Source organism: Sceloporus undulatus, chromosome 4, assembly GCF_019175285.1.
Source record: "Sceloporus undulatus isolate JIND9_A2432 ecotype Alabama chromosome 4, SceUnd_v1.1, whole genome shotgun sequence".
In the NCBI taxonomy this organism is placed as follows: domain Eukaryota; kingdom Metazoa; phylum Chordata; class Lepidosauria; order Squamata; family Phrynosomatidae; genus Sceloporus; species Sceloporus undulatus.
This window is the reverse complement of record NC_056525.1, coordinates 173,918,573-173,942,235: the sequence shown is the minus strand read 5'-3', so window position 1 is coordinate 173,942,235 and position 23,663 is coordinate 173,918,573. Positions and strand designations below refer to the sequence as shown.

At 38.7% G+C, this 23,663-nt stretch overlaps 2 protein-coding genes across 6 annotated transcripts in view; one reads left to right on the top strand and one right to left on the bottom strand.

Moving 5' to 3' along the window:
• Window positions 1–687: 687 nt before the first annotated feature.
• NOL7 (nucleolar protein 7) lies at window positions 688–6,904 on the top strand. The gene is made up of 8 exons (XM_042463759.1): window positions 688–899; window positions 1,776–1,836; window positions 2,885–2,943; window positions 3,314–3,345; window positions 3,643–3,739; window positions 4,865–4,986; window positions 5,073–5,150; window positions 6,564–6,904. Exons 1-8 carry the CDS (start codon window positions 733–735, stop codon window positions 6,635–6,637), a joined length of 690 nt encoding a protein of 229 aa, XP_042319693.1. The 5' UTR covers window positions 688–732; the 3' UTR covers window positions 6,638–6,904.
• Window positions 4,743–23,663, bottom strand: part of RANBP9 (RAN binding protein 9) — a 39,726-nt gene continuing 20,805 nt past the window's right edge. Inside the window, exons 5-16 of one of the 5 annotated variants that reach the window (XM_042463755.1) lie at window positions 23,315–23,337; window positions 21,801–21,985; window positions 19,971–20,083; window positions 18,803–18,911; window positions 17,400–17,590; window positions 16,315–16,462; window positions 15,038–15,159; window positions 13,732–13,860; window positions 10,806–10,957; window positions 8,852–8,963; window positions 8,170–8,326; window positions 4,743–5,421 (exon numbers count right to left, since the gene is read on the bottom strand). In XM_042463755.1, coding sequence (XP_042319689.1) covers window positions 8,196–8,326; window positions 8,852–8,963; window positions 10,806–10,957; window positions 13,732–13,860; window positions 15,038–15,159; window positions 16,315–16,462; window positions 17,400–17,590; window positions 18,803–18,911; window positions 19,971–20,083; window positions 21,801–21,985; window positions 23,315–23,337 — 1,415 coding nt within the window. In that variant the 3' untranslated portion in view covers window positions 4,743–5,421; window positions 8,170–8,195. Of the gene's footprint in view, window positions 5,422–7,372; window positions 8,327–8,851; window positions 8,964–10,805; window positions 10,958–13,731; window positions 13,861–15,037; window positions 15,160–16,314; window positions 16,463–17,399; window positions 17,591–18,802; window positions 18,912–19,970; window positions 20,084–21,800; window positions 21,986–23,314; window positions 23,338–23,663 lie in introns of those variants that run through there. The other 4 variants (XM_042463754.1, XM_042463753.1, XM_042463756.1 and 1 more) reach the window with 4 other exon arrangements.

Genomic DNA, 23,663 nt, shown 5'->3' with positions numbered 1-23,663 from the left:
CCTATCATGGGATTTTCAGTGGCTGAGAGGGTGTGACTTTCCCAGAGCCACCCCATGGGTTCCCATGGCCAAACAAGGAATTGAACTCTGGTCTCCAGTCCTAGTCCTATCCTCAAACCAGGCTGGCCTCTGTGATTTCTTGTGCCTCCTGAAAAGCTGATTTGCAGAGACCCTCTTGAATGGCAGGAGGAAAGAGAGTCTTCCCATCCTCTTCCTCAATGGGGTGAATCACTAACCAGGAGGAATGCATTGGCTCCAGACTCACTACTACCATGCTTTAGCTCTCACTGGGTGGATACTGCTCTGAGACACTAAGGCAGTGCTCTCATAGTCTCAAAAGGAGAAGGTTATTTGGGAATGGTGGATATTTACGGGGCTTCAAGTGGTTTTCAACTTACGGAGGCAAACTTTAGACAAAAGACTTTCTGTCTGCTATGGAATTCTGGGAGCTGGAGTTTGTTGTGGGCCCAGAGCGAAGCTCACAACAAACTCCAACTCCCAGAATTCCATAGAAACGAGAGAGACAGACAACAAAATTAAAGCGCTATCAAACCGGGTTATTATTTCCCCAGTGTGGACGCAGCCCTGGAACAGCATTTGCCACACCAACAATAGCACTCAAACCGGAAGTTGCGTTGTTTGGCTTCGAGGCGGAGCCCGCCCACGGTTTGGTCACTTCTTTTTCCGCTCAGGCTATCCACTTCCGGGTCAACCGGAAGCCGGGCGAGGAAGATGGTGGCGCGAAGGAGGACCCGCTCGGCCGCCGCTGCTGAGGTTGCTCCTTCCTCCTCTTCTTCTTCTTCCTCGGAGGAGGAGGAGGCGCCCGAGGAGGTGCCCTTCGAGAGCGCGAGGGAGGCGGCGTCGGAGGCTCGTCGGGCGGCCGCCGAGAGGGAGCGGAGGTGGGAAGAAGCCTAAGGCCCCTGGCTGCATATACAATGTAGCACAAGGACCCAAGACCGCAAAGCAGCCACTCATCATCCCCAGACTCTGCCATTCCAGATGTTTGGGACTTACTTCAGCCCCCAGAATCCCAGACTGTTGGCCAAGAGGTCTTGAAGCAGAGGCTGGGTGGCCCTCTGCCAGGGATGCTTTGATTGAGAGTTCCTGCATGGCAGAGAGGGGCTGGGCTGGGCTGGGCGGCCCTTCTTGGGGTCTCTCCTGACTCTGTGGTTCATGGCTGAGGCTTCTGGGGGCTGAAATACAAAACACCTGGAGGACCGGAGTTTGGGAATCGCAGCCTTAAAGGCCCCATATCCCTTCAGATCTTGGAAAGTAAGCAGGGTCAGGCCTGGTTAGGACTTGGATGAGAGACCACCGATGAGTATCCAGTGCTGTAGGTTATACTTCAGAGCCAAAGCCACCTCTTGTGTATTCCTTGTCTAAGGAAGCCTTATGGAGTTCATGGGGCTGCCATGAGGGGAAGGCAGCTCAAAGGCACAGAGAGGCGCTTCATCTCCTCCCGTCCTGGAGAGCCAGAGGACCATCAATGAACTTGTGTTCATTTTGTAAAGCACTAGGTCTTTTGGAAGGAAGGGGGGAGCTTGTTTTATAGTGTGCTGTACTGGTCTTATAGCTGCATTACTCCTTCCTTCCATTAAAACAAATCCTTAGCCAGGGGCTTTGGAGTGATAACAGCAACTGATCACTTCTTAAAAGCAAGCATACATACTCTGCTCTGGCTATACCCACTTTTGGGATGCAAAGGTAATGGTGCTGTAGATAGCTCTTTGTATCATGAAGCATGTAAATAGTGATTATTCCCCTTTTCTTCTCAGAGACAAGGCTCTCTTAAAAGAAAAGAGAAGACACAGAGAAGAACTATTCAAGGAACAAAAGGTAATAACGTCGTATCTTCTCTCCTTATTCATTGTGGAGGCTTTCTAGCAGGGAACTGGAGTGGGGAAATTCTTACCCTTCAGCTCTTTTGGACTAATGGCCAGATGCTCCGGCCCACATGGCACCCAGTGGCACACTCACGTCCAAAGCAACTAGAGAGACAGAGTAGCCCATCTCCATCTGAGTACTTACATTTTGGGATGTTCTGCAAACAGGACACTAAAATTTTGTACACTCTCATTTAGTTGTGTATCGTGTTGTGCGGCCCTTGATACTTATATTCTTTGTAACATGCAAATCTTTCTGCAGACAACCTTTTTCTGGTTGTCCTAAATCTAAAAAACAAAAGCCCCAAACAACAAAATCACATTTAAAAGAGATATATGATTCTAGCACTGTATGAGTTGGACGTTACCATGAACCAAAATCCTTGAATTCATATTTCTTGCTTTTCTGTATGTATGTATCGCTTGTTTAGGGTGTAATTTCAAAAAGGTCTTTAAAAATACTGAAAGTAACACAGCCGTTCCTTGTGAGAAAGGTTTTCTTGGATTTAATCTAGTCATCTTGAACCCTGTGCAACAATTTTGGTCATAGACTAAAAGCCACAAAAGAGCAAAGACCAAATGAATTAATTTCACATTAACTATTTTTCTTCTTACAAGATGAAACGTGGTCAAGATACCAATCTGTCAACTCCTAAGCATACTTTGACAACGATATAAACTCTCAGTTGAAGGCTAGGTGTGCAATTAGTGTTGTGTTACTAGAGGGCTGATGATGATTATCTGGAAACAGGCTTCACTTACAAATATCACAACTTTTAATGTTGTGGGTGCTATTTTTAAACTTTGTATTTAGTCTTTTAAGCGATGTTTTAATATTTATTATTTTTACCTTTATAAATTAAATGTTTAAAGTAGCGTTTATATTTAACTTTTATTGAACATTTTGCAGTTTTGATCTGTATAAATATGCTGTTAGCAGCCTTCAGTCTCATTATTGAGAGAAAGGTGGGATATAAATGAATCATCCTCATTCATTTTAGAAAAGAAAGCTGCTTCCTGCCAGTGTGTTAGAAGAGTTGGCGTCATCAGCACAGAAAAGGTAAGCCGAACAAGTTCGAGGGCAGAAACAGATTTCCCAACTTCAGTTTAACTATATGCTGCCTTTGGCTGCAGTTCAGAAAAATGGTGATTTGCTTGACTTGTTTTCCTGTTGCATGTCAACTACTGCTCTTAATGCCAGTAGTTCAAAAGAGAGCCTAACTTTTTTCTAGTTTGAACTGTCTCTGTATTCATATGTGAGATGTGTGGACAGCATAGCTTTTGGGCACCTGCAAAAGCCTTCCTTACTTAGTCTTCTGATTTCTTTGTGTCCTCAGAACAAATATTACATACTTCTTGAATTACTGTATATATAAATAATTGCTACAGGTTTATAAACGGCTTCCTAAATACAGCTTTCTTTTCTTCAGTAAAGAACAGCTGCCTGATAAATCACAGGAAGGTATGTATAAAATTCTGCTCCAAGTTATATATATTACTATTATTGTGGGTTTTTTATTTAGATCTGACAGATAACACCAGTGAAATAGTATACTTACTGTAAGAGAGGCATTACATTTTTAGCTTTGTTTAATACCGTTTTTGGTAATTGGTATTTATCACTTCTTTTTCTTCTAAAAAGTTATATAATGCCTTAAATTAACTTGCAATTACTTAATTAAAGATGGCCACACTTTGCAATTACTGTTGGGACATCATACAGGAATCAAATAAATTTCAGTGTATCAATTGCTAACAGATCAGAGTGTCGAAAAAGAATCTGAAAATGAAAATGAATCCGAAAATGATAAAGAAGATTCAAATGAAGACAGTGGAAATGAAATACTGCAAACTAGGTATGGCTTAGCAGTTCTTACTTAGTATGCCATATAGAAGTAAGAAAACCCTCTTAATTCATTCTGAGTATGTTTGATTGATAATACCAATCCCTTTACACCCATTTAATTGGCTAAATATCAGTTGAAACTAGAAAAAGCACTGTAGAGAGACTGCATTATGTACTGCAGGTTTGTGTTGCATTCTGAAACAGTCATTCGGAAACAGATTTTTTTTATCCATGGATTCAAGCATCTACAACTTGAAAATATTTTTAAAATATATAAATTGCAAAGGCAAACCTTGATTTTGCCATTTCATATAAGAGACATAATTTTGCTATGCCACTGTATTTAATGGGACTTAAGCAACCACAGATTCTGATATCCAGTGAGGGTCCTGGAATCAAACCCCAGTGGATACCAAAAGTCACCTGTATAATGAGACAAATGGGAAATATGGTGGCAACATTCACAGTTCTATATCAAGTAATTTCTGTGATGGTGTAGGGTTGAAACTGAGCCACAACCTTTGCTGGATCCACACTACTGAAATAATCCAGTTTGACACCATTTTAACTGCCCTGGCTCCATGCTGTATAGTTCTGGGAATTGTACTTTGTTGTGGTCCCAGAATGGTGTGACCACATGGGTACCATCCATATGGAGGCATCCGTTTCCCCTATGGTAGGCAATTTGTGATCCCGCGTGTACTGTATATTCCCATGATTGGCTATGGCTGATGAAAGGTACACTTCAGCAACATCTGGAGCACCACATGTAGTCTAGTCCTCTTTAACACAAAGGGCATCTCCATGTAGCTGTGAAAGCCCCACATCCTTCTCAACTGTCTTTTGTGAGGTAGTACCATGTGTGAACCAGACATCTGAGATGGTGCAGTGGGGGTCAAGTAAGATATCACTTTTTGGCAATGAAGAGCTAATTCTTTGTGGTAAAGGGATTAATTTTGATTCTGAGTCTAAGTGAAAGTTGTTTAATACATAGGAAATCATGTCATCATTAGTTATATTAATAAGAAAACAGTGTATTTCAGGAAGTTGAAAATTGTTTGGCTAAAACATTCTGAATGCAGTGGTTCCAGTAAAGCAAGGGATAACAATGTCTAACCTTTTCCTTTATCACTAGGCTCCAAGAATGTTACATGGCTGTCCGATTAAAAGATCAGAGTTTAACAAACAGTCAACAGCAAGCAGCGAAAGACTTCATACAAAGGCAGCTGTATGGAGCAGGTTCCAACCGAACTACAGGTACTGTGACTTCTGCCTGATGCATCAGCAGAATATATAATCATCTGTTTGCATAGCTTGATTAAATTACCCATTTGTCTTTTCAGCAAACCAGTATTTTTCTGTTGAAAACAAGAAAAGTAAAGTTAAAAAAGCTGCAGTCCAGTTTGTGAATAACTCCTGGGGTGAGTTTTTATGTTCCTCCAGTTGTACATTGGGTTCAGGTTGAATTTCCTGGTACACACAGCAGGTTGATATCCAAAAATGTTCATCATGTTGGAACAATTTAAAGTGGTCTTCATGCATTGTCTATATGTGTTGTCCAAAATTTGTCAAGTCTAGACTTGGTTTAAACTTGAGAGGAATCCGTCGGAGATGAGTGTATGAATAAAAGCTTCGAGGTAGAGTGGATATGGCAACCAAATACCCTCAAGACAGAAAGAAACAAGCAGAGGCCTATAGGTTGAAGAAACTTAGCTAAATAAATGTTTGTTAGGAAAGAACTTTTATTCCATTATCAAAATTCCCTAAGTGTTCTTTGTGGGTAGAGTCCATTACATGTATAATGGTTTAGGTCAGCAGTTCTCAACCTGTAGGTCGTGACCCCTTTGGGGGTCGAACAACCTTTTCACAGGGCTCACCTAAGACCACTGGAAAACACATATTTCCAATGGTCTTAGGAACCGAGACAAAAATAATTTTAATGATTAGGGGTCACTACAACATGAGGAACTGTATTAAAGGGTCACAGCTTTAGGAAGGTTGAGAACCACTGGTTTAGGTGACACTGTCTACTTTTTGAGGGAGAGGAATCCTATGAAAACTTCAATGCACTAAGACCCATTTGACTTTAGGGTAAAGCAATGTGAATTACTGATTTTCAGAGTACACTTGTCATTGCCCATTTGCGGGGATCCATCCCTCCCCCCCGGTGCCTATCTGAAGTATCACAGATATTCAAGCGCCATTAGTGAGAACCTTGTGTATTGCGAGAGCACTGTAAGGGTTTTAAAGGGGCTTTATGTGCACCTTTCAAAAGTTTTTCACTTTTGGGGGCCTCAATGAAATTTTCATAAATGTTTTTGGGCAAAAACCCTTCACAAAAGGGCATCTCAGTATGAATGAGAAAATGGGAGAATATTCTTAAGTTCCTAGAATATTCTTTGGCACAGTGGTTCTTGACATACGAACCACTGGTGGGACTGACATAGTTTAAGCAAATGTTCCCAGTAACGTTTTGAACTTTATAGTTTTGTTTCACAGTTACTGTGGAGTAAAAGGAAATAGTCACCTCTTCCACAGTAAGTGAATCTGACATTTTAGTGACTGCCGGCAGTAGGTGTGGGAAGAGGATTTAAATGGCAGGGGCCAGCTTCAGAAGGGGACAGAGTTTCTCTTATGATTGAGGTTGTTGAAATATATGCTTTTTAATCTTTGTAAACTGCCCGGATTGCATCTTGTAGAGGGACGGGATAATAATAATAATAATAATAATAATAATAATAATAATAATAATAATAATAATAATAGCTTGTAATTTAAATATCCTTAAGCTTGGCATTAGTGATGTCACAACTACGTGTTTGCTTTTCCCCTAGGTGAAATGGAAAAGCAAAAGGCAAAGAAATTTACAAAACACTGGATGTCTTCAAAAATGAAAACCGACCTATAGAACTTCACTGTAAAATGAGCAAATAGATTTTAGTTACGTTTATGTTTTGTGAAACTATTCCATTGTTTTCATTTCTGTAACTTTGTACAAATGTTATATTCAAGTTTCAACCTTATCCTATGTCTTCTAAATCCTTACATATTATCCAGTTCAGTTTTTGACTGACTGACAGATGGGCCTCTTAAGTGGATAGTATTTATCCATTCTTAACTGAAAGACTGGATTTGTTATCTTTCACATTTATCATTAAACATTTTATGCCTTGTCTGTCATGACCTTTCCTCCTTTATACAGTGCTGGGTTCTCTGTGTAAAGGTAACAAAAATGAGTTTGCTGTAGCCGATTTCCAACAATTGAGGTTCTCGGTATTGGCAAAACTGACGTCTGTATGTAAATGGGCACTAGCCAGCAGTGGCATCTATCCAGAGAATATGGCCCTTCCTGCCTCTTTTCCCCATGTATGTTGAGGGTTGGGAAAGCCTTCTTCAGCAGGTTTTTTGGAAAGTGATGAAGTGGGAAGGAGAAAAAAAATATGCCACTACCAGCAGAAAAATAGATGAGAGAGAGCTAAACACAGAAACCTATTTAACACATGCAGTCCTAGCTAGACACAGGACCATGACCATGTCTCAAGAAATGGTGCTTTCTTTAAAGTAGTCATATCTAAATGCAAATTTAGAAGTTGCTTACTCAGATCCAAAATGTAAGACAAGCAAAAAGGTAAGGTAGCCATCCTCCCATAAGTAGAAGTATTTAATGGCTGGTTAATGATGATATCACTACATTTTATTGCAATAGAGTACTCATTTAAGCACTTTTAAAAATGCAGGGTGTACAAAGATTAAATTAAGACTGAAATTGACTAAATATTTGGTTTTTATATAAATAGGCCATAACCACACTGTGTTGACATGTAATACTGTTATAATACAACAGTTAAACAGGTGAGTCTACAACATAAGTTGTCTGCAATTAAACAGGAAACAGAGTTGAAAAGACCATGTTAAAACAAAAACCACTAGGAAACAGGTTGAGATTTTAAGTAGCAACAAACATATTCACTCAGCTCCTGAGTATTTCAAGTTTTACAGTACACATTAAAAATATTTCTTCCCATCAATACTATACAGCCAAACTGTCAGGTACTTATGCATTTTGCAAATTACACTGATTGATCTATGTAATAATGGGGGTGGAAGTTGGCAAATTATCCTGCTTGAAGTTTACATCACCCACATACTAACACATCCACAACATTATCTATTTGACCCTATGTTTCAGGAAGTAGGGCCTTTTTGGTTTGTTTGGAACGATTCAAGGATTTGTTGATCTGATGTTACTGATGATATTTTACTTTCGTTAAAGATGGAAAATTTCTCCTAACAGTAGTTTAGAAAATCATTTGCATCATGCTGTAAACTAGGAAGCAATGTAAAGCAACAGACCTGTCCTTAGTACATAATTTTAAAATCCAAACTCCCAGTTGGCAGAGCTGGTCTACTTTCATGTTGAATATATGCCACATCACACACCTCAGACATCATCTTCATATGCATAGCTAATGTAGATAATCTTCCACTGTGGCAAAAGCACAGGATCCAATTCCTGATCGGGCCATCAATCCTAGACATTGTGAAGCTTGTCCCATTGCAAGTGCAAGTGGAGGCTGCTTTGGTAGATTGTGTGTCTCTGAAAACATCCAACAATGAATATTTGTAATGTAGAAAAATCACTTTTACCTTGCAATTACGTTTTCAAAAAATCCAGCCCTCCATTATTTAATTTATATTTCTTTCTCTCAGCATGGGATCCAAGCTGGTGAACAGCACAGAATAAAATGGAATACAGCTAAAAACAATTACAAATTATCATATTAAAACACTAATTTAAAATGGGATAAAACCATGTGTGTGTTTATTTTGGTCAAAACCTGGTCAGTATTGACATTCACTGATTCTTAATTGATAGACTGAGTAGAAAATATTAATATTTATGCCAATGGGCTTGGTTTTGGGTTTATACACAAGCTAGGGCGAATGATCCCAATCAGTTACTGATAGAAGTAACAATTTGCACATTTACTGAAAATTTCAGCCTTGCCTTCTATACCACAAAATTTTAAGACCCACTATGATTTGCACTATCATGGCACAGAAGTGCTCTTAGTTTAAGATATGATTATTAGTTACAAAGAGGATAACTGGTAAAACTTACCTAGTATTGCACTGTTGAGAACAGAACAGACAGGCTCTCTCTGAATGGGATCCAGCTGGTTTCCCACTGGACTGCTCCAGGGATCCGAATATGCCAGTAAACTAAATGCATCCTGTTGAAAAATCAGTGCTTACTTCCCTATTACCAGATTTTACAGAAGTCTAGCTATAACTATCCAATTGAAGTAAATTAAAAATGCTTTCTATTTTAAGCTTTTATCTCGCTCAAATAAAAACTAAAATTATATTCTTACCTATGCACCAAATTTCTAAAACATAACACTCCAAATACCTCTTTCAGTGTCTTTAAAATCATGATAAAATGTCCACTCTGTAGAGTAAGAGCTTATTAAATAGTATGCAGCAGTAGTTCTCAAGCTTTTACCCTTGTGAGCCCTTTTACATCCAAATGTGAATGCTGCATCCCCCCTCCCCAGATATAGTAAATAATTAAAAAAAATATTAGTGTGCACACTTTTGTTCACATTCTGTACATTCAGGAATATACAGGAATATATTCATGCAGCACCATCTCATCCTGAGAACTGGGACAATGAAGGGATGGGTGGTGGAAGAAAGCAAAGGCTGTGGTCCAGCAAGTTTCCCTGTTGCCCTCCTCCCCTCTTCAGTCAGAGGTGACTGCTCCAAATGCCCTCCTTGTGTTTCTCTTCCCCTTGAGGAGAGAAAAGGTTTGGGAAGAAGATGAGGAGGGATCAGGGCCTCCAAGTGTCATGCTTACCAGGGGGTCCTACCCCACCATTTGAGAATGGTAAAAAACAGTTTAAATCCCCCAATACTACTCAAATAGATCCATTAAAATGTAAACAATCTTTTGAAGCCAAGTTTAAATTATTCATCTTGACCCTGTTCTTGAACAAAAACGGGAATGAACTGTAACTCAAGTGTGCATTCCAAGTTTAGGAATCATACAGAACAAAGTCCTTTCCCACGTGCCAACAAGGGGGTTTCTGCAAGCAGCAATATTTTCAAAAGATCACTCATGCTCTTGTGACACTAGTCAAGTTCATATGGAACAAGTGGCTCCACAAGTAGCCAGACAGCCCTAGGCCAGGAATGGCCATGCTCCTGAGGGCCATACTGCCTAATTCCTGGCTCTTCTGGAGGTCTGCAGGACATAAGGATGTAATTCTGGGCAACCAGAAGTGAAAATTAGTCACTTTTTGTCCTCTTTCAAGGTGTTTTGTGGAGGGAGCTTTCCAGAACATGTAATGGTCTTGCAAAAGAGATTTTTTTTATCCTTAAAGGTGGTTTTGGTACAAAAACAGCATTTTGTCTGAAACATGTGAATGTGTGTGGGCTTTTGCAATGGTCACTGGAAGCACCCTCTCAAGGGGCACTCATGGCCTGATGAACACATTATTCCCCTTTGGCTTGAAGTTAGGATTTGCTAAACCAACGTTTTGGGCATACATTCTATTAGTATTAAAATATATTTATTTGGACTATTACTTGAAAAAGAATCCCATCACTGTCAAACACAACATTATTACTGATCACTAATTTTCATTGCCTCACAATCTAGATATGTCATAGGGTCACAGAGTTGTAAGAGACCACCTATCATGCAGGAACACAGAATCAAAGCAACCTCAACAGATGGCCATCCAGCCTAAAAACCTCCAAAGAAAGAGACTCCATAACTCTCCAAGGGAACATGTTCTACTGCTGAACCGCTTACTGTCAGGAAGTTCTTCCTAATGTTCAGGTGGAATCTCTTCCTCTAGTTTGAATCCATTGGTCTGGGTCCTATTCTCTGGAGCAGCAGAAAAGAAGCTTGCTCTAGCCTCAATATTGCATCCCTTCACATATTTAAACAGGGCTGTCATATTATCCCTTAACCATCTCTTCTCCAAGCAACACATTACCAGTGTTTCCTGTGAGACTGATCACATCATCACAAACTTATATTGTAGTGCCAGAGCATTTAAACTTACTTTGAGCATCTTCTTATTTGCTGTGTTTTTGCCACACTCTCTTCTTAGCTGTTCACTCATGGCTTGCAATTCTCTGCCAAAGTGAATCATTCTTTCAATTGCTGCTTGGCTGCCTCCACACAGTTGGCGTCTCAACTGACTGGAATCAACCTCTGTAAGAACAACAAGGCACCTTTACTAGTGTACTAGAGCAATAAGAACACTGTGTTGGCTTGTGAATGATTCATTTAATTAGTCAAGAGAAAAATGGTAGTAGGAGGAATGTGGATTTATTTATAAATCCAACTTATATACCACTTTTCAGTTCTGAGAACTAAAAAGCAGCATACAATAAAATTTACCATTGTATCACCTGTTTAGTTATATCATAACACCACAAAACACACTAAAAATAATGAACAGTGCAAAAATGTAACAAAATGATTTTTTTTCCTGAAAGAACCAATGATTTGACCAGGCAAGCTTTCTTTGAAGAGTTCCAATGCCAAAATGTACTATTACTAGTAGAAGACCATCTTGCCTCTTTTGGAAGCAAGTATCTAATATAATGCCTCATAGGTACAAATTAAATAGCATTCTAGACAGAAGCATTTAAATAATTCTATAGTCCTGTGCACATTCCCTAGGAACAAGTCCCATGATACACAAAGGGAGATACAGTCAGCTCTTCATATCCATGTGGATTCTGTTCCTGACAGACAGATCCCTGTGGCCAGCAAAATCTGCAGGATCTCAAGTCCCGTTGTTTCCAATGGTGGCACAGCCACTTGAACACACCACCATTGAGGAGAATGGGATGGTGCCATCTGCTCATCCTCCAATCTGCATATGGCAAGCCAGTGTAAGAAAAGAGCCAACTATATTTCCAAACATATATAGGACTGCACTCTAAGACTCTGGCAATCAGAAAGGTCCACCATCTGGGACTAAATGTTAATATATAACGGACTAATACTCTGCCAGTATAATATAAACTGTTTTTGAAACTTTCTTAAAATTTAGCAGCAGCTGCTAAGGTGATTCTGAAGAGCAGTACTCAAAAAGAGACAAATCTAATGCATTTTTGGGCTCACAGAACAATTTTCAACTGAAACAGATTATGTATATAAGCACTTCTATTCAAAATAAGTTTATATGGATTTAATTAGTTTAAGTCTACTGAATGAAGATACAGTAAGGTAAATTTCAGCCATGCAGTTGATAGTGTAGGAAACAATGACTGTGGCAGAGTTGCAGGCGAAGACCAAGATCCCATACACTTTTTTTGCAGTGTAAATATATACTAATGTTTTTATCATACAGTTGAGCACAAGTGCTGAATACTTCCTCACCCACTGAGAGAGCAGGCTGGGTTTGCACTTGCAGAATGACTGTTGGTTTACAGACCACACTTACACTAGCATAGCATCCCAAAAGGGTTCTGGCCAGAGCATAGATCTGTCATCCAATATACCTAGAACATAAAAGCTGTACTCTTTTTCTATTCCACCTAGTGCTATGGTAGACCTCATTTTAGGTTTCAGAACGAGCTTTAAAAAGCCTTTCCCTTACATCTCTAGCACAGAGCAAGATGGAAATTTATGACAAGCAAGTGGCCTTTTGAAACCACTTTGAGAATCTATTTGTCTGTTGCTCTTAACTTCCACACATGACTAAAAAGCCATCTACTCTTCACTAGTATTTTCTTCCTGTCAGAACTGAGCTTTTCCACCCTATTGGAGTGACCTGCTCCTCTCTTGTAAGCTATTGTCCTTGACTCCTAAATTAGAATCTTGATTTATTCCATTGTAACCTAAGGAGTCTACATTCTCTCTGCAGATGAAAACCCCTTCCTCCACTTCAAAAGGAATTATTGTCACTCCTGGTTTCACACCTCCCATTGACCTCCTCCCATACTAAACCCATAAGGAATCCTTAGTAAAGCTTTTTGTACTTATTTACTCATAAATCGTAATTCTCATATTTCACTGAATCTAATGGTAATAGTTGTAATATAAACAAGAACAAGAACAACAACGGCAAAATTAAAATGATCTTTAAATTATAATATCATATGAAGAAAATACATGTATTTATATATACATAGTTTCATGTGATTAAAGTGAAAATTTGGTAAAAATGATGTTTTAAAGAAAATTTTTAAATTTTTATTTTTTTTAAAAAAATTAAAAATTAAATTTTGAAATCTGAAATGTTAAATTGAAAAAAAACTACCTGGGGCCTCGCCTTTCTCCTCCCACTAATCCTCACCCCACTCACCCCATCTCTTCAGCATTATAAAGAAATACAGACAAATGCCACTGCCTGTTTCTGAAAAAATACAGATGTTTGAGGAGCAGTGGTATCACCTGGTGCGATCCTCATCCCCTTAGTGAAGCCACTGTTCTAACTCAGTGTTGCTAGAAGAATTAAATATTTTCTTTAGCACCATTTCTGCTGTGTGTTCAGAGACTTAGGCCCTAAACAGATCGGCACTTTGTGCTGGCCTGGGGCTGAAAAGTAGGGCTGGATAGGGCTGTGTGTCCACATGCACCCAACCCTACCTTCGCAGCCTATGCGCCATGTTGGTGCACGCCCGTCCACATGAGGCATGCCATGACGACACACGGGCATTGGAGCACCCAAACGGCGCTCCGTAGAAGGGGCGTCATCATGGCGCATGAGTGCCATAATCGTGCCTTCCAGGAAGCTGCTTTTAGCAGCTTCTTTTTGCTCCTGAGAGGGATTGGATCATTGCTGCGGCGTGCAGTTGCCCGGCAACAATCTGGGGCAGAAAGGAGTGGCATCTCGCTGCCCCTTCCTGCCCATCTGTCGAGCCCCTCAGTTCTCAATGGTTAACTGAACCTTTCCTGAGCTCTGTACCTTTTCTTCACCCTCACTGACCAGCATACCTGTGGTCTCGGGGTAGATTTTAAAAATCACTTACTCCTCCGTTTGTCATTTCTTTCTTTCTTCTCTTTTTTTTTGGAAGGCAAGCGGGAGTCCTCCCTTTCACCATCCTTGTCTTGTATTTTTCTCTTTTTCTTTGCCAATTCTGCAGCCTTAATTATATTTTCTTTAGAGAAAGAATTTGAACAGATTTTAACTAGTTTTTAGAAAGATGAAGAGAGTGAGAATGTGAAAAGCTAACCAGCTGGCCAAGCAGGAAAATTAAAACTGATGAGGAGTTGAGAGTAAACGTCTGAAAATGGATTTGGAATTTGAGTCTCCTATCTTTATGTGCTGGCATAAGGGGATGCTCCACTTGTCATGGACTCTCCTTCAGACACCCTGAGCATAGTAAGTTATTTTTGTAAATTTGTAGGAAGAAACCACATTATTCTTTAAACAATTAATGTTCACCTTCTATACACTATTCTCAATCTTTCACTCCCTCCTAACCACTATTAATCAATAGTCTTGATCCAGTACTGGTAGGCAGATAAATAATTAGGGAGAAGACTTGCTAAGAGAAAAATTGTACTCTTCTGTTTATAAAGGGCTACCAAGAAAATTCTGTTTTTTTTAAACTAAGTAATTCCAAAAATCCTTATAGATATGATGCATAAAAGAACAATATTACTAGTCACAGGCATTACCCACTCTATATACCAAAGACAAAAAAGAACATAACTGTGAGGGTGTGGAAGGGTTTAGTTACTTTGAAGATTCAAAGGCCTGGGAAAAAATAGTTCAATAATTCTGTGGCACTGGAAAAATGCAGAACATAGCTTTTTATGTAAACTGGTTTCAGACAAGCCTCTGCCAAGAAAATAGGATGTTGCATTCACAGTGTAAAATGGTCACATTATCAGCTATGATGCAGAGAACATATCACACAGAAGCCATTTCACAACATCTGATTGACCCATCTCATCTAGCCTCAACTGGTATTTCAGTATGAAATTGTTTTATGATGGCTGGGCAAGAAAGTGCCATTTTAAGCACAAAACCACCTTGAGTCCTAGAAAAACAGGGCCACTCTAAACTGTCTTCTTAGTATATTGAACTTTACAGCCAAACTAGAGAATGAAAACATACAGAGAACACAGCAGTTCTTATTCAAATGTTTGGCAGATACATAGGAAGATCTTCCATAAAATATTTTAATTGGAATTTTAATTTAAATAAAGAATTTGAGAATAATGTAAACTTCCTGAAAGCAAAACTGAGTGGCTCTAAATTTCATTTCATAATTCCAAGTAAATTAAATAAAAAGTGATAAGTAATATAGAAGAAATATTGCTGCAGACCCATTTCTGTGTCACATTCTTCCATTTCGTGATCATGTTTAGAACTACCATTTAGGAAGCCATTGGATGACGTCTCTGCAACCCCATTGGAGTAGTGATCTGTTTCCATGTCTACATCATTGCTGAGAAGAGGAAAAATGCATCATTAACTGCATAAAGACTTCGGAATTGGGTCTCATTTTTAAAGTTTCACCTTCACATGCTCCACAACTATGGAGGAATATAAACGTTCATTTTGATACACATCCATGCTGTGTATGGATATTCTGCATCTATAACCTAAAATCTGATTTAAGGTTCAAGAAAGAATCCTGATCAATTGGCAGATGATACAGTTTACACTGAAACAGCTCATCCTGGGGAAAAGTCCCATCTTCTGTTGGCTCTCTCAGGTCTCATGGTGGTGTTAATAACATTATAACTGAGAAAATTATGCAGCATTGGATAAATGAAAGTGTAAAGATATATAAACAGTGCTGGCTTCAGATTTGAGGGTGGGCATGGACAGATTTCACTCATTACCCACTCCCAGTGTTCACTGAGTGCTCATTAAGGGTTACCAGTGGTGTTCAGCCCACAGTACTGAATTAAGCTCTTCACACTTAACTGGCAGGCACTACTACCTTACATACACTCTCCTGAATATAAACAGTGCTGCCCAACTGCCACCGCCTGAGTCCCTTCTGGTTGCCACTATTGGCAGGGAGACATTAGTATGGCAATGTCATTCAGGGCTCACTGTTGCTATAAGGCTGAACATCCCGACAGTTGTCCTGTGTCAGATTCCAAGCCACTTCAAATGCTAAAATGGCCCTTTTAAGGCTCTTATTTCTATGTGCCCATTTTTAAAAATTCATTTTAAAAGGCTGCTCACAATAGTGTGAAACAATGTTATAGAAAGCAGAATGCGAAGGGATCTTGTAGCACCTTTGAGACTATGGTAATTGTAAGGCAGAGGTTGGTAGCATGAACTTTCACAGACTTGAGTCTACTTCCTCCAAGGCACAGAAAATAGAAACAGCTTTCTCTGTTGTTCTTGGCTACTTTTGCAAATAGCTCATTGTCAGATTTTCTTTGCAATGTGCTTAAATATGATTGATCGTTTATCAGCTTCTAGTATTTCTTAGGTTAAAGGTAGGAAACAATCATAACAGACTTTTATAAACTGCCCTTACCCTCCCCCCAAAAATAATCAGCACAATACTAGGTTATCTAATGGGCAAACTAAAAGTACTTCATGAAAAACAGTAGCATCATGTGTTATTTAATGTACTCACCTGGAATAGCTATTAACCTGCTGTGATCGTGTTACATTTATATTATTGAGTTCTGGTACATTCAGACTGGTAGACTGATGTTTACTGTGACAGTAGGACTGATGTACTTTGTTTGATATCACTCCATTACTGCAACTACTTTCAAAACCTAAAACCAAGCAAGTAAAAATTTAAACAATCAGAATAGTATTTAAAGTAACTCTGCTACACTAGCCTACACTTAATATATACTTCCATACAACTTGTTTGTACAAAGCATTGTAAAGGGCAAGCTAACCTCAAAGCATCCAGTTCGTCTCAGGGTACTGTTTTTAACTGTTTTAATGTTTGAAATTATATGTTTTATTTTTGTATTTTATTTTTACTGTTGGGCTGTAATCCTGCCTCGATCCACCTGGGAGAGGTGGGAAAATATATATAAATTTTAGGATTATTATTATTACCTGATGGGCAGGTGCAACTAGAAGCAGCTCTCTCTTCCTATAGCCATCCCTCCCTCACAAAGCAGAAGCACACTCTCCACTCTGCAGTGGCCACAGCAGTAGATGAACTGATGCAGGATGAAAAACAATTGGTCCCTTCTTCTGCCTGTTAGAAAGTGATGCTGAGAGCACAGCCCTTGGCTGAGGAGAAGATTCTTCTCTGATTTTTATTGATTTCTCAAACAAACTGAGAGGAGTAGTACCAGTTAACAGGTGTTAATGTAATATAAGTTCCACTTACTCCCCATCACTTTTATTGAAAAGGTCTGAGAAGGTGAAAACTCTTCAAGTAATCAATTTCTGTTGAAAACTAATGCTGTCACAGAATGTGAGAATCACACACGCCACATTCCATATTTCTATCTTAGGTTAAATAGGACCATACCAGAGGTAATACTCACATGACTGTCCTCACTGTGGATAATAAAAGGAGGTACATAGGAACAGATAAGCTCCTAAATTGTTATTTTCAACAGGAAGAACCACCCATTCAGCATTGTAGAACACTAACCACAACACACATTATTCATATGCTAATTAATGGACAGAATTTAGAAATGAAATATTTCTGAGTGCAACCTTCTGCAGCTGCCTTAAACTCACCAGAACAATGCGTGCTACTTCCTTTGCTTGTTGCTAGACTGTGAATATTCATTCCATGACTGGGGCTCATACTGGGACTACTGAATGATCGAGGACTAACAGGATAACTATCTTGAGATTTTGGACTGTGACCTCCTAGACATCGCACTTCACTGTCTGTACCATTGACCATTTCTATGAATTGGCGTACCCTAGGAAACATAAGAGAAGAATCACTTTATATATCTAAGATAATACATTTCAAAAATCTAATTGCACTATCTGTATTATTAAATATTTGTATGGTTGTAGTTTTGCTGCAGTTTATTACATAAATGAACATCAGTGACATATATAACCACTACTGCAGAAAGAGATCACCTTATTCCCACTCTGTGTACAATCAAACCACCTGTTAACTGCACCAAAAAGAGGAGGTGGAAAAGACAATAGAGAGAGAAAGAAAGTGCCATGCTGCAGAAGCAAGAAAACCTTTCCTGAGTTCCTAACTGCAGCTGTTTCCTCATATCCCAAATAAGGCAATGCAGTAGGGAAATCTGGTAGCAATACAATCCTTTATATGTCTGCCCAGAAGTAAACTCCACTAAGCTACATGTGGCTAACACCTAGGTAAGTAGACATCAACTATAGCCTAAATATTGGGGAAAGGTTCTGAGCATGTCATTTTCATTCCTTAAGGAAATAAAAAAAGTAGCAAACAGAACATACAACATTCCTGAATATAGTAGAGATATCATTGATTTTTTTTATAAAGCTGAGATTTCGCCCCCCCCCCCAATATTGTTCAGTAGGAGAAAGTTTCCTTGCACTATTCCCTTTCCCCTTCTTTTTAAAATGATTACATGAACATTTGTGAATATGTGTGCATATCTTAACATATTGAGAAACACAGGAAAATAGTTTGAGAGTTGTAGGAGAAGGGGTAATTTCTGGACCTCATTCCCAGCAACCACAAGTGCACTATTTCTTTTCTTTTTAAAGTGCTACATGATCACTCTTCTCAGCCTAACTTAGAATGAGATAAATAAACAACAGATCTCTTTATGACCTACTTTCATTTTCCAATTAGAACTTAAAATATACAAAACCAAAGTTGTGCTGGTGGGCAGTAGCCATGCAATGTAAAGGTCAAGATCAGGATACATGAAGTTACTGACAAATTCAAAGGCACAAAACACTATTTTCACTTTCTAAAGCTTTTCTACAGAACAATCAAAATTGGGAATCTGTTCTTATATAAAATGGTTCTCAAGAATGTGGAACATAAGATAATATTTCAAACCATGTTTTGCATACTGTGAAAGCATATCCCAATTCCTACACCCAGATAAGTCAGTTAAACCACTGGTTAGTATGGGAGCTTGAAAGCACAATACACAGATACACTTTACTTGATGACTCACTTCAAAGCAAATAGAAGATTAGGATTTCTTTCTAATAGACTTGGATACAGTTGTTGTGTTGTTTCAATGGCTTCTCCCATTCTTCCTGCTAAAACCAGTTTCTGAATTCCTGTTCAAAAAAAGAAAAAAATTTAACAGTTGGAGCTCTATATATATTGGTGTATACTTCAACATCTTAACAATTCTAAGCTCTAGTGATTTATGTGAAAGAGTTAACCTTCTCACACACCTTTTTTTTTACAGCAGCCATTTGCTATTGGGCTCCAACAGAATCCTTTAAAATCCTAAGGATAGTGATGGATTTCAAATTCTTTTCAACTTCACACATACACACATATTTTAATGGTACTATATTGCCAGGGCAGGCCTTCTCAAAAACTGAGGTACAGCAGACATCACAATACTAACTTAAATTCTTCACTAAAGCCACAGATGAAGGGAGGGGGGAAGCAAAGCAGCAACAGCAACAACAACAAAATGCCTAGATGAAAATGCATAGCCTCACATTACAATAATGGAAAAGGTCCAATATCATGCCTCAGTAGTCTATCAGCTTTTCTCCCCCTGCCCAAACATTATAAATTAAAAATCAGTTGCACTAATATATTAAGAATGAATGTAAAATAAAATATTAAAAATGACATCTTAGCACAACAGTTTTCATTGAGTAAATTACAAGTTATACATCTCTCAGTGTCTCAAAAGTGCATTGATACTGTAATTTTCATATAATGCATTAAACCTTTCAACAGATAAATATATACCGGGCACCCACACCATACGCAGCTTTCAGCTTGAGGGAAAAAGCCGTTCCGTGCCACATGCACACATCCCATTGTTTTCAATGGGGCTCAAACATGTGTTTTTCGCTTACACAGGTGAGGGGTCCACAACAGATCCCCCACAAAAGTGAAGGGCCCACTGTACATTCATCTACTTTCAGTAAATTAAATGATCAGTTAATACGTACTGTATTAGAAGACCAACCCACTGAGAAAAGTATTTTTCTCTGCCATTGTAGACCATCTGAAGTAAAACAAATTCATCATGCAACAGCTGATTGTTCAGATTTGCAAAACAGTGAGCAATAAAACTCCATGGCTGAGATTCATGGGAAGCATTTTTGCATTTGTAAAATCTTTTGGTATTCAGCACTGTTCTCACTTACTTTGTCTATTTTTAATGGAAGCTAATTCTTCTAGGACAGTCTGATCAGTAGATCTGGCAAAGGCCTCTGCCGTTGCACAATATCCATGATGTACCAAGTAAGAAGAAACCATCCTGTAAAAAGATGTCAAAACACATACAAGTAAAAATATAGCATGGAGGCAGTTTCCCAGCAATTAATAAATAAATAAATAAAAATCCTTGATTAAAGGCCTAGGTAAATTTAATTTGAGAAAAATCCTAGAAAAGATCAACTACTGTAGTTGTCCCAGAAAGAGAAGAGTGATTTAGCCCTATTGCCATATCAAATATTTAGTGAAAAATGAGATGAAGCATATAAAGCAGCAACAAGGTTCCATATACATGTAGCAATGTGCCTACCTAGGAAATCCTCTAATTTTGCAACTAAAAGCAATTCTTCACCTAAACCTAGAATGGTTGAGCAATCTTTGCTTTCTTGTCACTCACTTTATCAAAACCTGCCATTATGGCCTTGGTGCAGATGCATAACTTTCACTGACAAGTGGCTTTGATTCCAAAGCAACAATTGGTAGGTAGATGACATAGCCTAGTTAGTATTTACAAGAAAAAAGATACAGGGTGATCTCTTTTTTGGACTGAAGCAAAAGGCAAGACAGAACTGATGTGTACCAGCTACAGAATAAAGAGGAAAAATAATTTGTTCAGCTTTCTAATTATAAGCACACAGACAAGGTTTTAGAATCAACATAAGAGATTAAAATCCACAATACTCTGAACTATCCTATCTTTATTTTGAAGTTTCCATGGCAACATGATTACTAATATAGCAAAAAAAGATACTGACAAAGGGTCTTGCTGCTTAACTTGCATAATCTAGCATGCATTAATAGTACAGTAAGACCCTCCCTCTATCCATGGGGAAAACATTCCAAGCCCCTCCTCCCATGGATGCCTGAAACTGCAGATAGTACTGAACCCTATATATACTACAGCATATATAGTTCAAGAGCTAGCATGGTGTGATAGTTTGAGCATTGGACTGTGACTCTGGAAGTCAGGATTTGATTCCCTGCTCAGCCTTGGAAACCTACTGAGTGACCTTGGGCGAGTCACACATTTTCGGCCCCAGAAAATCTTGTGGTTCGCCTTAGGATTGCCATAAATTGGAAACTACTTGAAGGCACAGAACAACAAATATATATAGCCCACAAGAAGCCAAAAATCAATTCTGCCTAAGGAAGACAAAGGCTGATGTTGGGAAATAGGCCATTGGCAGCTGCAATCCCATCCTCATGGGAGCCAAACACAGATTAATGAGGCAGCAGGAAGGCTCTCCATGTACCACTACCATTTCACCTCTACCTGTTGGGACTCTCCCCACAAATAGAGGCGTGCTACTGAAGCCAGTGAAGCTGGGTGATAGTCAACAGGCAGTGTGAAGGTGGATATACACATACACTCAACTTCTGCTACCTTCTACTGTTCTACAGTGTTGGATTACACCCAAATACTTAAAAAGCTAGCACCAATTTACCACATTACCTAATTCAAATGTTAAAATATTGAAGCGGAATGCACTAATTTGGATCTTTAAAATTAGATGCAATGGATGCCCATTTTAATGCCTGAGTTTGGTAATATAAGCCAGGGGTTTTGTTCTCAATTCATCAACTAAATTTAATTACCTGATACAACTGTGCCTAACCATCTTTCTCAGGCACTACTTCCACTCACACAAAAGCATACAGATAGAGGTGTGAAGAACAGGATTTGTAAGCTTGAACAGATAAGTCTCAAGGCTCTCAAAAATGAGTAATTTAATCACGCATTACAATATTCAAAGCCTTACTTTTGAATCATTGTCTGCCATTCCCCTTCCCGGTCTCCTATTGGGAATCTATCAATCTGAGCTTGAATTTTTGTTCGCCATTCTCGCATATAGTCTTCAATATCAAACACAAATGGATGCTGCCCAAAATTAGCATCCACCACTTCTCCTGGTGTTTGAAGTCCAACTGTAGGATACAGGTTTGGCTGCAAGAGAGTATTGCAATGCATACTTTTATCTCTCAAAATTCAAGCATATTTATTTTACATCAGCATTAAACTATTGTGTTATTTTTACTGACTGGTAAAAGCAACAAAACCTGTGAAAACCCAACTGGCAGAAAAATCTGCTTTAAGTAAATACGCAGCCACACAGAAAATATACATAGTCAGACAGATAATTATGATTCCAGGACTATCTGAGGGCCTTAAACTAAGACAGCAAAACACTGTTTTGGCTACCCTATCTATAGCAGACCTAACAGTGGTAAAATAATGTATGATCAATGTTACTATTTTATAGCAAAAGAACAAAGTAACAGACATAGGCCTGGTACAGACCACCATTTTGCAGCGGCCAGGGGCTGAAATTAGGGCTCACGCTCTGCATTCTCTCGGTGCCATTTTGGGCGCGCATGCGCCAATGATGTGCCTTGTGTGCCGTGTTCAAATGGTATGGCACACAAGAGATGTCACCGCTCCGCTCCAGGGTGCTAATGGTGCCTTGGCAGCGGTGCGGAAAGGAGCTGCGTTTTCACAGCTCCTTTTTGGAGCAGATCGTTGCCACGCCCAGGCAGTTGCTTAAATATCAGTATTCCCCAAATACTATGAGATTGTTCTGATTTCTGTTGTGATGTTGACCACAAAAACACAAATATTACAGGGTGATATTCTGGTAGACTTTGATAGCTTTTCAAAGACAGCTTGTGATAGCTTCAAAGATAGCTTTTCAAAGATAGTGGCAGAACATCATAGGAACAAAAGAAACTGTCTTATGCCAAGTGAGACCACTGGCCCATATTTCTCAGCACTGTCTATATTGACTAAGAGTGTTAACACATTAGTAGGTCTAAATTTAACAAGCAACGTCTCTCCATAGTCTCACGGCAGACGTTTCTCCTATCATTTGTGCCTTTTTTTCAAACTAGAGATGCCAAGAATTGAATCTGGAACCTTTTGCATGCAAAATATGTCCTGTGCCACTAAGGTTGCAGCTCTTATACTGTATATCACCCTAATACATAACCAAAATATTTTCTGAAGCCTGAAAGACAAACACTTACTTATTGCTAACATACCAAATAGGAGACAGCTTTTACAGTGCCTTCCCAATATTTCTACCAAAATTAAAAGTTTCTTTAAAACCTTTAACATCTCACTTGGAACAAAAGCAATGTTTCTATTAAGTAATGGACTAATTTAAAAATTACTAATTTGCTACAACAATTAAAATAAATGATCTAAAAATAAATATACATGAAGGTGGAAAGGGTTTTAAACATAGGAATTGAAAACATTGAAAATCTTTCATCTTACCGGCAAATCTGTGAAAGCAATACCTGTAATCAAGAGACATTAGATAAATTTTTATATTTATAATTGTTTAAATATGTTTAAAAACATTAAATACAGATCCTATGTTAGTGCCCTTGTACTCACATGGAAGCAGCCCAAGTCTCACCAGAACAGGAAATAACTAGTGGTAAGTTGTTTCTTAAATCAAAATGTTTAGTTTGATTCACTGTTCTTACTAAAATATAACAATTGAAATTATACACTGAACCAAACAGAATAAGACAGTGAACCGTCTCAAAAACAAATCATTTAGCTTAAGTACATGAAACTAATTTATGAATGTATAATCCCACTTTTTTGTTATTTGATC